This window comes from Harmonia axyridis, chromosome 5 (genome assembly GCF_914767665.1).
Source record: "Harmonia axyridis chromosome 5, icHarAxyr1.1, whole genome shotgun sequence".
NCBI classification, from domain to species: domain Eukaryota; kingdom Metazoa; phylum Arthropoda; class Insecta; order Coleoptera; family Coccinellidae; genus Harmonia; species Harmonia axyridis.
In genome coordinates, this window is record NC_059505.1 from 26,155,994 (window position 1) to 26,170,616 (window position 14,623).

At 33.0% G+C, this 14,623-nt stretch overlaps 1 protein-coding gene across 1 annotated transcript; it reads left to right on the forward strand.

The window, feature by feature from the left end:
* Window positions 1–2,685: 2,685 nt before the first annotated feature.
* LOC123680902 lies at window positions 2,686–14,191 on the forward strand. The gene is made up of 5 exons (XM_045619022.1): window positions 2,686–2,842; window positions 3,943–4,317; window positions 4,370–4,882; window positions 13,313–13,687; window positions 13,748–14,191. The coding sequence occupies exons 1-5, from the start codon at window positions 2,831–2,833 to the stop codon at window positions 14,189–14,191; spliced, it is 1,719 nt and encodes a 572-aa protein (XP_045474978.1). The 5' UTR covers window positions 2,686–2,830.
* Window positions 14,192–14,623: the final 432 nt, after the last annotated feature.

A 14,623-nucleotide genomic window follows, 5' to 3' on the forward strand; every position in this document is an offset into this window, starting at 1 on the left:
AATTTGGTGGATAAGCGAATTTTTGGTATAATATCGTGATTTCGTTTCTCTTTTCGATATCGTTTGAGGAAATATGATTGAGTTAATTGGTACTGCGTGAATTTTGGGAAAGTATATTCGTATTATGTAGTAATGATATTGGTTCATCATCAGATAAAATTGATATACATTCAATTCCTCAGACAATTATATACATTATACATGAGCAAATGAGTAACACATTTTTTTTCATAAGTTATTTTGTGATTAACACTTTTCTGTTGAAGAAGAGGATATCTCAATATTTCAAGGGAATAAATAGTTGGATAGTAGGTACTTATAACTTCCAAATACAGTTGAACTCAATTTCCATGAGAATCAGAATTTACAGGCTTGTTCTAGCGGAGCAGAGGGATATCATAATATATTGCGCCAAGAAGGTCTCAAATGATTGGAATCGACTTTTAGGTTAGAATCAATTCCATCCGGCCGTCACATCTCGAACAGAAAGTGGTACTAAATTGAAATTTTCATATTAAACATATCAAAAGTGCGAATGTCTCAGTTAGATTTGTTCAAATCATTCGAAAATTTGAGAAATAATTTTTTTTTTTTTGGAAAATTTCGAGATCTTAAAAGGTAATAATAATAATAATTCTTTATTTGATCCTTCATGTACATACCAATTAGGTGTAGATCATGTCAAAATAATAACAAAAACCTAAAAAACAACAATTTACAACTTCATTAAAGTTCACTGAAATCCTTATCATCCAAAAACTTATTAATTGCATAATAACATTTTTTAATTAGAAACATTTTTGAAATTTTTTTTTAAACTAGATCTAAAAATATTCAAAAAAATCTTTAAAGATGTTTCTGAATTCGAAAACTCAGAAATGAAACATGCCCTTAATACAAGGATCAAATTCTATTTGAGTAAATAGAATTTGCTCCTTGTATTAAGGGCATGTTTCATTTCTGAGTTTTCGAATTCAGATGGATTATTATTTTTTACATTAAACATTCGTATATCGTATAAGCTATATCTATAAAGTTAATATGTTAAATTCAACAAAAATATTTCTACATGTTTCCGTCTGTTTCATTTCGAATATGGTTCTTAAACATCGTTTCTGCAAAATAAAGATTCTATTTGCATGAAGGTTTGATTATATACAGGGTGATTTCTAACTACGGTACGAAACTTCAGAGAATGATTATCATTATAAAAATACCCTGACAACATATATCCGGAGGTTTTTAATTCGAAAAAAAATGGTATTTATAAAGTATAATGAATATTCTTCAACAGCTTTGGTTCAAATTTGAAACAGTTATTTCATTCAATAAGTTTCAATGTCCAGTCAAATCTAAGTTGGCACCAAAGCCAATAATATTGGGAAAAACGTATTGCACTGACTTTTTTGCATTTGAATTACTTTTCAGATTCTTGAATTTTCTCCATATACAGCTCTGTTTCCAAAAAAAAACTAAAATTCACTCCAACTCATTTTAGTCATAAACAACATAAAATAAATAAATTCATTTATGGCGAATAAATATACTATTATTATTTTTTAAAAATAAACGATTTCGACTTTATTCTTTCAAACAACTAGGTAAACGAAATCGGTTTGAGAATATTTATGATATTTTATATTCAACCGTATTTTTTCAAACTTCAATGCTCTGTATCTGAGAGAATTACCTTCTGAAGTTACGTACCGTAGTTAGGAAACACCATGAATAAGTTTCATCTAGAAAATGATCGAAAAAAAATGAAGAAGTTTTTCTGATCTGATAACAATCTGAGCCATAGAATATCATTCGAAAACGGACTGATTTGTTTCGAATATCTTCAGTTTATTCAGGAAGTTCAAAAAAAGATTGATCCAAGAATATACAAGGACAGAATTTTCGTGATAATGCAATATCAAGATGAGAAGGCGCAGAGCACTTTAACGATGATAAATTCCAATAAAAATTCCAAATATAAAGAAAATAAAAAAATTAGATGATTTGGTGCCGTTATATTGTGGCAAAATGTCGTAAGCAAAGAAAACTTTCTACGAATGCATTTATAATTTTTTTATCCTTCTTTCAATCCACAATATAACTCTTCCCAAAAATTAATTAATAATATAATTAGAACTATCATTTTATGTTTTCATAATATAAGATTTTGCAGGTTGATTTAGTAATGGTATTCTGCAAATTTGAGTATGAATTTGTATTCACTTCATTGTGAAATCGAGTCACACGAATACGAATTGGAACAAGAGAGAAAAATCTCTTGACGTCTATGATTTTTCCATTTTTAATTTTTGCATCAAATATCTTTTTGTACAATTCATTCATTTGTCTGAAAAAAAAAACATAAATTTATCATTGAATTCATTTGTAAATGAAAGAATGTTTTTCATGAACAGAAAACAATATAGGTATGTAATAGGTATAATCAAACAATCGATCGGAAGAAAATTCGAAATCTATACTTGCAACAAATTATCAATTTAGAACTATCTACCAATTTTCCATCACTCATATTACCAACATACAAAAACATCAAAAAATGATGAATAATTTTCAGGTAGCTAAATGGAGGACCACGAAAACCACAGGTCTCATTGAAAATAATGTTAATTTTCCCGATTGAACTAATTTCAGTACACGCATTGTCAGGTTCAATGGAGATGCTCTTCAAGTGAAAGGGACCTTGCCATAGCGCCTTCCTAAGAAGCATCATAGAAGGGGGTATCATATATAAAGATCATGGCGCTCTGTGTTTATCATAGTCACACAAAACTTCCTAGTGCCTTACAGGTAGAGGTTGTTCAAGATAGTAATTATGAGGGCTTTGGTAAGTAAAGTGACATAAGTGTTTAGTGATTAGTTTTCGTTTCGGTTCAAGTGAAATTGAAGGGGTGATTTTTGGTGGAAAAATTTCGCAGTAGAGGACAAAATTAAATCATAGCCAAATATCTTTCTTAATTGGCTGGAGCTATTCCAAACAAATTTCCTTGCGTAATCGGAAAATTTTCACATTAAATTCATCTGAAAATTTTCAATAACAGAATATTCAATTTCATTATTGATTTATAAAGAATTGTTATTAGACGGTTATATAATTAAGGATTCAAATCATTCCTTCATTTAAAAAGCTTTCTGATTATTTGACAAAAAGTAAATTCAACCCAACTGAAATTCTTACACTTTTCATTTTAGAACATTTAAAATCTGAAAATCAAATTGAAATTCGCCAACCCATCGTCTAAATAGTTTCTCGAAGAAAAAAATGTTTTGTAGTAAAAAAAAGTTGAATTGAAAATGAGAAAAGTTGTGAAATAACTGGCCATAAATATTCATTCTAGTATTGTTACAAACTTGGTGTATTCTTGACGAAATATTGGAAAATACTTGAAAAAATTTTTTTTTCAACATTTTTCCAACATTCAAATGTTGAATCATTAGAAGTAACAAACAATACAATATCTTAAATTAATGAATAATAGCTGTTCATTTGCTGATAATTCACCTAAAGTTGTGAAGTATTATTATCCAGTGTTACGATCAAGATTCGAATAATCAGCTTTCATTCAATGATTAATGTAATAGATTTCTCATTTGATTACCCACGGTTGATACATATATATTGAAACTGACGATTGAATTATCGATATATCTCCAACAAAGTTTTATACGCATCTGTACATCAGCTCAATTTCATTATAAAGTATCAATTGCTGATAATAGTGTTTATAATTAATTGAAATTCCATCAGAATGTAACAATCGAACACGAAATCAAAAAAATGTTACGGAAGTCTATCAGATATCTATGCGGAATAATACCATGCCAATCTATCATATAAAATCTGAAGGATTTTTCTCAAATTAGCGTAATAATTATGATAGAGTGATAGCAATTGATGAAGAAATCACCTTCTTCCTTCTTTTCCAGTTGTTCGTTTCTTTCGTTGTAGCAGCAGCATCTGCTGGATATGCTCCCTACTACCACGGCCAGGCTGTGATTGGCCCAGACGGTCACCCTGTGGAGACTCCAGAGGTTCAGCACGCCAAAGCAGCCCACTTTGCTTCTCATATCGAAGCTCGTAGTCGCGTCCATGGAGTTCCATACGTACCAACAGCACATTACGGAATTGCCCCTGGTATCTCCCACGATGGTCGTCCATTGGACACCCCTGAAGTAGCTGCTGCTAAAATCCAACACTACCACGACTACGCTGTTGCTGCTCAAAGAAACGCTGTACCCGCTGGACATGGCATTTTGGGACATTACGCTGTCGGCAGTCCATACCCAATTGACACCCCTGAGGTAACTTCGTCCGCAATTCTATAATAGACGATGTTAAACGAATTTTTTTCAGGTTCAACACGCTAAAGCTGCTCACTTCGCTGCTCATGCCCAAGCTGCTGCCCGTGCTCATGGCCTTGTACACTACAGACGTCGCAGAGGAATCTACGCCTATCCCCAGCACATTCCAGTCATTGACCATAATGGTGTTCCAGTAGAAACCCCAGAGGTTCAAGCTGCCAAAGCTTTCCATCTTGCCAAGCATGCCGAAGCTTCTGCCAGGTCTGGACACTACGCTTACGCCCCACAAGTGCACTCTATCGGGTACCCAGCTAGTTTACCAATCATTGCTCACAATGGAGTACCTTTGGACACCCCCGAAGTTGCCGCTGCTAAGGCTCACCATTTCGCCGCCCACCATGAAGCTGCTGCCAAAGTAGGAGCCGTATCTCCTCTTCTCTACGCCGCTTCATACCATCTTGGAGGCGCTGTGATTGGACCCGATGGTCGCCCAGTAGAAACACCTGAAGTTCAACACGCTAAAGCTGCACACTTTGCCGCACATGCTGCTGCTCGCCACCATTATTGAACGATATGACACCCTCTAGGACATGATTCTGTGACCTTGTATTCTCTGCAAATTCGAAGTTAATGTTATTCATGCGTCTTTCAAATACTCAAAGGTTGTTATGTTGAAGTGAATACTTGCTTTCAGAATCGTGTCAGCTGCAAGAGCTTTATCTTGCCATCACTAGTAGTTTTCGGTTCCTAGTTTTATGTGATTTTGTCGCAGCTATCTCTAGGGCAGAATAGACCGTGATGCAAGCAATTACGAAAAGTGACTAAAATAAAATATTATTTTTATACACCAATAAATCATAATGTATACATTTTGTAAATAAGTCATTATGCATAAATAAAAAAAAAGAAATTCAAAATAATTTGATTCTATTTTTCCTATAGAGTACTAGGTGGATACCTCAAAAAATGGTAAAATTTCACAACCTCGAAGCTCTTGATCAACGTGAGATATTAAAATCTACGTAATCAATGCTTTTACTATAGGTTGAAACTTGTACGCGGTAAATAAAATTGATTTCAGGCAATTAAAAAAGTCTAAGAAATACCTATTAATAAAAAAGTATGCTGTAAAATTGAGGAAATATGTATAAGGAAGAGACCATATAGTGCATACTATCTATCTACTATCTCATTTAAGTAACCAATTACATACAACTAATCGATTTCCAAATACTATGAAATAGGCAATAAATACTCTTGTTTTTAAAAAGGGAGAAAGAAAAATCTTGCATACGTACAACTCAATTATTTCAGACTTCAGTTAACTATGGCAATTGTATGACTGTACTTTCTGGTAAATATCTTAAAAACTTAAAAAACAACGATGATATACTAGCTGACATATTCTTTAAATAACTATCAAAAATGAAAAAGAATGGAATATATAAATGAAATTTCATTTATATATAATATATGAAAAACGGCTAATCAGCCGTTTTCCATATTTGTGTTTGTCAAAGCTGGATTTATTAGGTTGTTTTTGGATATTTCAAGTAATTCTCTGATGAAAATAAACTTCCAACTCTGTAAAACAAATTAAGTATCATTTCCAAAAAAACGGTTTTCCTTGATTTGCAGCATTTCTTGTTTTACTTCAATGGCATTTCGAAAATATTACATCACACGCTAATTTCCCAAAAAAAGGAAATTTCAACTCCACTAAGCACTATGTATTGAAAATGGCAAGAGATTTAATTTGATAGAATTGATGAAATGCGGATTGTTTTTCATTATATCTTATCACAATCACTATTGAGAATGTAGGAAAGTTTATAAGTGGTAAAATGTGGAACCTGTGATTGAGTATGGAAATTGTATGAAACTATATTTATTGTTATTTTGAATATGTATGGAATATGGAACTAAACTAACTGGGCATTACTTTTTTTCCAACTGAGGTGATAATGACTTCGATATGCGGATATATCTTTAAAGTGTTTCATTAACAAATATATCATCAATAACCAATCTCAATATCAATATTAAGAATAACCAATCTCAGAATTGTACATTTTAGACCCCAAAATACAAATTATTTCAGTTATTATCATTCAAACTTCAAATACCCGGTATCTCGGAAATTAATAATATAGTCGTATGAGGCATGTAGGGCAGAATAATCATTCCTTATATTTTGAGTTCTTGATACTACAATTCAGGGAATAGATTTTTTTTTAACGAATCACCCTGTAAATCGTCTGTAAAATATCCTTATCATTCAGTAAAATTTATTTGAGTTCTCCCAATGAATATAAACTCCAGAGAAGCAATATCTGAATATCTATAAATTTTAAAATCACTGAACTCAATATTCACAATCGCAATCTGTTATGGAAGGATTTATTAAAATTGGCAATTTAAAGCCTATTTAAAAGTATTAACGAAATTTTTCTTTTCTTCATTTTCTTAGTGTTGTCTCATTTTATCAGGCCACTTTAAATGTGTTATATTCACAATCTATTACAACATAGAATATAAAATATATCTTAACTTTTGCGTCGCTAATGCAATTTCAGGTACTGCTCGAAACAATCTTTTTTCTTGGCCAATAAGAAAATTCAATTATCAATATCCAGTTGTCAAAGTGAAGTGTGTACTTAATACTACACTAATAATTTCGGAAACAGTGTAAACTACTATGTTAACGGATATTGTCTGGAAACAATATAGCAGTCGCTGCAAGTCGTTATCTGCCATCAGGATAGGATCATCAGCATAGCATTATGGATCTTTGTCCCATCCCGTATCCTCCGGAGATTTTTTTTACACTACCAATTATTTGATCCATAAATAAATTGAACAAGATTGGGCTCAGACAGTCACCTTGGCGAATTCCTGATAGTATTGGAGCTTGTTTGGTAAACCTCTGTGCTGTTTTGAGTTTTGTTTTGTTGCCTTTATTGAGCTTTTATATAATTTACGGGTGTCTTGTTTTCCAGAAATATATCATCTACATCGGCTAATTGAACTCTATTAAATGCCTTTTTGAGACCGACAAAACAAGGGAACAGAGGTTTTTGATATTCAATGGAGTTTTCAATCATTTGTCTGAGGATGAAAATTGTGTCTAATGTCGCCCTATTCGTTCAGAAACCTTGTTGTTCCTCACTCATTACTATTCTTTGCATAATATTTTTGTAAGGATTTTAGTAAATAGCTTGCTAGCGGTGTTTAGCAATGATATAATTCTTTAGTTTTCTGGGTTATTTTTATTATTTTCCAATCCGTAGGAACTTTTTGGGTTGAGATAATCTTTTAAAATAACATTGTTTCTAATTGGGCTCTTCCGTACTTAAGCATCTCATTAACGATTCGATCAGGGCCAGGGGTTTTTCGGTTTTTCAAATCTGCTAGTGCCTCATGCATATACTTCTTCGTATGTTGTTATCTTCTTCTGAAAGTATTTCCATGTAGGAGTTGTCCGCGAAATCTTCATTATAACTAGCTCGTGATCCGTCCCTTACGTATTTTTCCCATTTTTCTGATGTAATGATATTTATTTGCACTTCTTCGTTGACTGTTCTTTTGTATTTCTTAGTGTTTTCCAGATCTTCCTTTGTCTTCCATATAGGTCATGTTCCATGTCAGCAGAGAACTTTTCCCAATATCTCTTCTTTATTTCTTTTATGGCATCATTCATTCTGATTCTAGTCACATTGTACCTTTTGTATTCTAATGTTATTCTTCTGTTTTTAAATTTTTATTTCGTCTGTGAACCATTCCTTTTTGTTTTTTCTTCCATTTGTGTTCAACTTTCTCATTCCGAGTGCTTCCATAGCACTTTGTATTATGTTCGTTTTAATTCTATACTCAAATCTATATTATTGTACCTAACTGATGACAAGGAGCCCCCTAGACTCTCAGTGGTTACAGCATTCTGAGATACAACAGTGTAGTGTAGTGGGAGTCTGGGAGATATGAAGATTCAAATAAGATAATAAGATAAGATAAGATAATAAGTTTATTCACCAAAAAAATGTTTTACATAGATAACAAAAGAATAGTTGAGATGTAAATAAACATTGAAATCCCACTAAAACTAAAGTTGCGCGTGGGTTTTGCACAGTTAAATTTACAGTATTTCTTATATATTATGTATATGATATCTACAATACTTGACATTTAACCTATTTTAGATACAACTACGAGAAAAAAAATCTAACAACAAACAAAATTTTCAAATAATTTGTGGATTTACATAATCGAGTTGACATTTTATATATTGATCCATACGATAGAACAACAACATAAACATCGAAAAGAGTCTGTTAGTCGATCAGAGATCGAACTAGATCTCTATTCAAGTTAAGCACGTAGTTTTTTAATTTTTTTTTCAACATGTAACGAGAGTTTATATTTATTATATTTATTTTTTGTTCAGAGGGCAGAAAATTGAAAATTTTTGGAATGAGGTAAGATATATTTCGTTGTCCGATTATTGTACTACTTGGGGCGCCAGTTAAGGGTTAAATCATAAATAAATGATAGAATATGCAATTCGGCCTCATTTCAACTTTCTGAATACTTATTCTTCATCTTCGTTCGTTAACAACAAACTATCTAAATTCAAAAAAAAAATTCCCAATATATTCGCGATCACAGAACCGACAGTTTGGATACTTGGAATTTTTTCATATAAAATAACAATTTCAAACTTGGTGCGAAATTGTGAGTTGATATCACCATAAAAAAATTATAGAAAATTTTGAGCAGAATCGAAAAAAATAATTAAAGCACTAAAGTGAAGTAAAATTTAGAACGTTCATGTATTCAAGCTTCAGTTCTATATTCCTGTTTAGTTATTACAAAATTATTTTTTTATTATATTTCAATGTTAATTTGTCCTATACCTGCAATATACAGGGTGTTCTGATTTGTTTCCGACAAACTGAAATGGGTGATAGATCACATCATTCTAAGCAAAAAAGTTCCTATGAACATGGGTCCGGAAATGCTTCGTTTCCGAGATACAGGATGTTAAAGTTGAAAAAATAATTCGCGTTTTCTTTAATATGTTTTGACTGCTTCGAAATCCTTTCATGAAATTATTCCTATCCAAATATTAAATTTAAATTCATTTTGAAAATTTCTAAGGCGAAATGCATGCGGATTTTCTATTGCCCACTAATAAGTAGAAGTGCTTTGCTATGTAATTGTTGTTTTTAAGTGTTCTGATTATTCTGTTTCCTGAAATATTGCGTTGTTGGGATGCTTTACGAATACTGAGTTTTTATTTTCTTCGAAGGTCTGTAAAATCCTATTTCTCTGTAGATGATTTCTTCTTTGTATGCTTCGTTCGGGCCTTTGGTAACCAATACCATTTTCCTGTATTTGTTGATAAGCTATTAACTTAGTTAACTATAATTATAATTAATGACATCTGAACCTAACACACTTTAAATCTGTCATTGTGTATAGCCATTTTAAATCTATTGCCGCAACAATTGTTGAATGTAAAACAATCAATCATTCGAAGATGTCATTTGTGCATTCAACAGAACGGTAGACATTTCGAAGACCTTCTTTAAAAATTATTATGTTATTTTGTTTTGTTCTAAGTTGTTACTTCTAAAAAATATTTAATTTAAAATTATTACAAATTTGTTTCACAATATTTTAGAGATTACAAAAATATGGATTTGGCTTTAAATGCGTTTTTCTCTGAAACGGTTGCCCCTAGGAACTTAAATGAGTTATACCTTTTTTAACTAGAAAAGTCAGGGGAATCGATTTTTTTTAGTCCAGAATGACGTACAGGGTAGCACAGAAAAGTTGCTACGGTTTAAAGGGGACGTAATGATTGCCAGTGGCGCCCTCTAGAAAATACTACGAAATCGACCACAAATTTGAATTTCTCACCTCAAAAAACCCTATATACCAACTTTCATACAATTATTTGGAATCAGTCGAAAGATATTTAAGAAAACGCGAATTATTTTTTCAACTTCAACACCCTGTATCTCGGAAACGAAGCATTTCCGGACCCATGTTCATAGGAACTTTTTTGCTTAAAATGATGTGATCTATCACCCGTTTCAGTTTGTCGGAAACAAATCAGAACACCCTGTATATCCAATAAAAATTTATTGGAAAAAAAATTGAGCATTGGACATCATAAAACTGATGTACCTACCTACAATTGCATCATGAATGAACAAGCGTTCAAAAAGTCCTGACTTCAAGTTGGTGCTTCCCGCAAATTTTCTATTGAGTACTTTCTTGAAGTTTGTTTCTAGTGTGGCCAGAACAGATTCATTTCTTATTCTTTTTTATATCATTCTTAAATTTAGCTGGTGAAATAATAAGCAAAATTGTGATTTATTATGGTCGTGAAGTTTCAATCAACTGGCTCCGCTCGTGAAGTGAACAATTACACACTAAGAAGTAGGAACCAGGGTTTTTCTTCACAAGTCACACTTCCTATCCTTTTTTCATCCTATTTACTCTTCGATAGACCGATCGATACAGGAAAAATCGATACTATATCTACATATTGTGCATAATGCATAATCTTGACATACCTACGTATAAAGATTTTAAAATTTTCAACCTAAAGACTTTTGAGTGCTGGTTGACCTTATTTCCTTACAATGTCTGTATTCTTCGAATTTCGAGCCGGGACTGGTCTCAAACGAATCAAACGATTAGGTTTGACTCGCCGTGTTGTAGTTATCAGTGTATATTTAAATTAACAATTCGAAACTTTGTGCACAATTTCGTATTTATACAAGGTCCTGCAATAGTGCGTTAGGCTTCCATAGGTGCCAAACCAGATGTTTTAGAAATTTAGTAGAAAAGCATTCCCTTTGTACTTTCAATTCTGCATCTCTGGAAATTATTTTCTGATATACAGGGTGTTCCCAAATAAAATTATTCAAAATTAAATGGGACACCCTTTATATTTTTGCATATTTTCAATGCTCTTCAATACCTCTATCATGATGCAAAATATAGGGATATTTTTCCAACGGTACGGATCTTATTCCAAAAAAACTGCAAAATTTCGACGAAACAGTAGTTCGGTAAAAGCCCTTTACCGATTTCCAAAAGCGATAGAAATATAAATTTGATCAGAATTTCTTTTAACTTAAGAATTTTCCTAGTCATCGTTCGTAAATGATCAACCTTTTTTATACAGGGTGTTCATTTTTTCAAATGTAACACTCTGTATTTTTTCCATGATGATGTACACAGTTTAAAACCTTACATTTATTCCATTTAAAAAATAACTCATTTGTTGAATAATTTTATTTGGGAACACCCTGTATATCAGAAAATAATTTCCAGAGATGCAGAATTGAAAGTACAAAGGGAATGCTTTTGAACTAAATTCCTAAAACGTCTGGTTTGGCAGCTAACTAACGCACTGTTGCAGGACCCTGTATAGCATCGTCAAAATCGTAGAGAATACATGCAGAATATCGAAAAAAAAATTTGAAGAAAGCACTGACGTGAAGTCGGGAACTTCTGGGAGCTCGTTCTTTCATGGGCCAAAGGTGCTCTGGAAGACCAAATATACCTTCAATATACATTCATTTGGTCTCCAAGGGCGCAATTGACCCTTGATAAACAAACATATTCATCAAAAAAAAACATGGAAATCTCGTACTTTCGTTTATCAAATTTTTCAATTCAAAATTTATATCCTTAATCGACTGCTAAGGATATGAATAGTCAAAAGTTTTAATTGAAAAATTCAATGAGAAAACAGTAGGTATAGGTATGCATTTAAGTTTTTTCCAATTTTTCGATAACTTACATTTTTTGATGTTAATACTTTTATATTTGAAATCGATTGTGATAAGACTACCTGATTTTTCCTGAGTAAAGTTTTCAATTCAAAATTTTTATTATTTATGTCCATAGCTGTCGATTGAGAATATAAATAGAAGAAATTTTCAATTGAAAACTTTACTCAAGAAAAATCAGGTTGTTTTATCACAATAGATTTTAAGTGATCAAGTACTGGAATATTTGTAAGCTATCGAAAAATAAAGAAAAACTGAAATGGAATATATTTCGCCCAACAATTGCTCTAATATTTTGGACGACTGTACGATTAGTGAACCAATTTAGGAAATATCTCGATCATTTATAAAACCAATCACCTAATCTCCAATATTTCAAGGATGACGAAAATTCTTTGTCTACCAGCACATTGAACCAAATAAATCTTTTTTTTTTAATTAATGTCGCGTTCTCAAGAGACGCTCGTAAGGTGAAAGGAACCTTGATCTTCGACGCCTTCAAGAAGAACCACCGAAGAGGGGGTTTTCATATAAATATACACCTCACTTTTGATGAAATTATAGTCATTCAACTTCCTAGTGCCTTCAAGGTAGAGGTAGAGCAATCCTAAAACATGAAGATTTTTGTAAGTATAGTTTTTGGAAATTATGAAAATTATCAAATTTTTCGAAAATCTATCACCTGAAAAAACATTCAAATCGATGATGATAACTAAGGGAGAGGATGAGCTATAACGGAAATAATCAAAATTCAATGCCTATTTCGGTGTACCATAATTGGTCAATGCACACAGTAGGAAATTTGAATTTCACACACTTTCCAAATGTTACCCTTCATTAAAATGCATCATTAATTTTAATTCCTCCCAATTATATCCTTTGTGCAATCAGATCCGATATTAATGAAGCTAGAAAAATTACTCATTATAACAAATGAATAGTTATTCAATCATCTATGCGAAATAGTTAAATCTTGCACGAAATTATGACACCATCCGTTGGTAATGTTCATACTCACGATGAAAAAGTAACAATGTTAAACTGTGAAATTGGCGTGAAAAAGAAATAACCACATTATGGTTGTCGAATTCAAGAACATTCAGTTTTTTGGGAATGACTTTTAGAATTCTTCAATCTGAATGGAGAAATTGTTATGTAGAATGATTTGATGATTTTTGTTTTTTCAGTTGTTCATCTCCTGTGCTTTGGCAGTAGCCTCCGCTTCAGTTTTGGGGCCAGATGGTCACCCATTGGAAACACCTGAAGTCCAGCACGCAAGAGCTGCCCACTACGCCGCCCATGCCAGGGCTTTGGGCCATATCGGTTATACCGTTCCTGTAGCACCCTTGGCTCATTACGGAGTTGCCCCAGGAGTTGTATCTCTCGATGGACACCCATTGGACACACCTGAAGTAGCTGCCGCTAAAATCCAACACTACCATGACTACGCTGTTGCTGCCCAAAGAAACGCTGTACCTCTTGGACACGGTTTGGTCTACAGTCACCCAATTGCTGCTGGACACTTGGCTGTTGTTGGCGCTCACCCCATCGACACCCCCGAGGTTTGTCTATTTCTTGCTGACTGAAAGTAGGAATTATCTAATAACGTTTAATCTTTGCAGGTTCAACACGCTAAAGCTGCCCATTTTGCTGCCCATGCTGAAGCTGCTGCCCGTGCTCACGGTCTCGTCCACTACAGACGTCGCAGAGGAATCCTTGCCTATCCCCAACACATCCCAGTCATCGATCACAATGGTGTACCAGTAGAAACCCCAGAAGTCCAAGCTGCTAAAGCTTTCCATCTCGCCAAACACGCTGAAGTTGCTGCCAGATCTGGTCACTATGTCCATGCTCCAGTCGATGTCTACTCCACAGGAATTGCCCCTCAAGCCATCACCTACCTCAATGCTGCCAGTCCACTCGCTAGAGTAGCTGTACACCCACGTTATGTCTACGAAAATGCCGCTGTTGTTGTAGGTCCTGATGGTCATTTGGTTGATACCCCTGAAGTACAACAAGCTAGGGCTGAACATTTGGCTGCACATGCTGGAATTCATCATTATTGATGAACTAAAAAATCTTCACGATCGTTTTCGAGATTGATCCTTTGGAAATTCTGGTTTTATAAACTAGATTCTTATACCAAGGTTCAATTCCGAATTCGAAAACGAATGACTTTCTTGTGTCACATGTAGTTTTCTCACTCAAAATCGTTTTTGATATTTCAGGCACCTTTTGGATAGAATAGACTGTGACACAAGAAATTTAATCGAATATCATATTTTGTATGTTTATTTGTAAATACCACAGAGCATAATACATAAAAAAAAACAATCATCATTTCCATTTTTATTCTTCCTAACATATTTAGTTTTCCTTATTATTCATATATAATTCGGCGCATCCACCAAAAATGTACTTCAATGTCTTCAATTGAAATTAATTGAAGAGGACAACTACAATACTAGAGGTCTATCTCAATTTAATATTAAGTAACT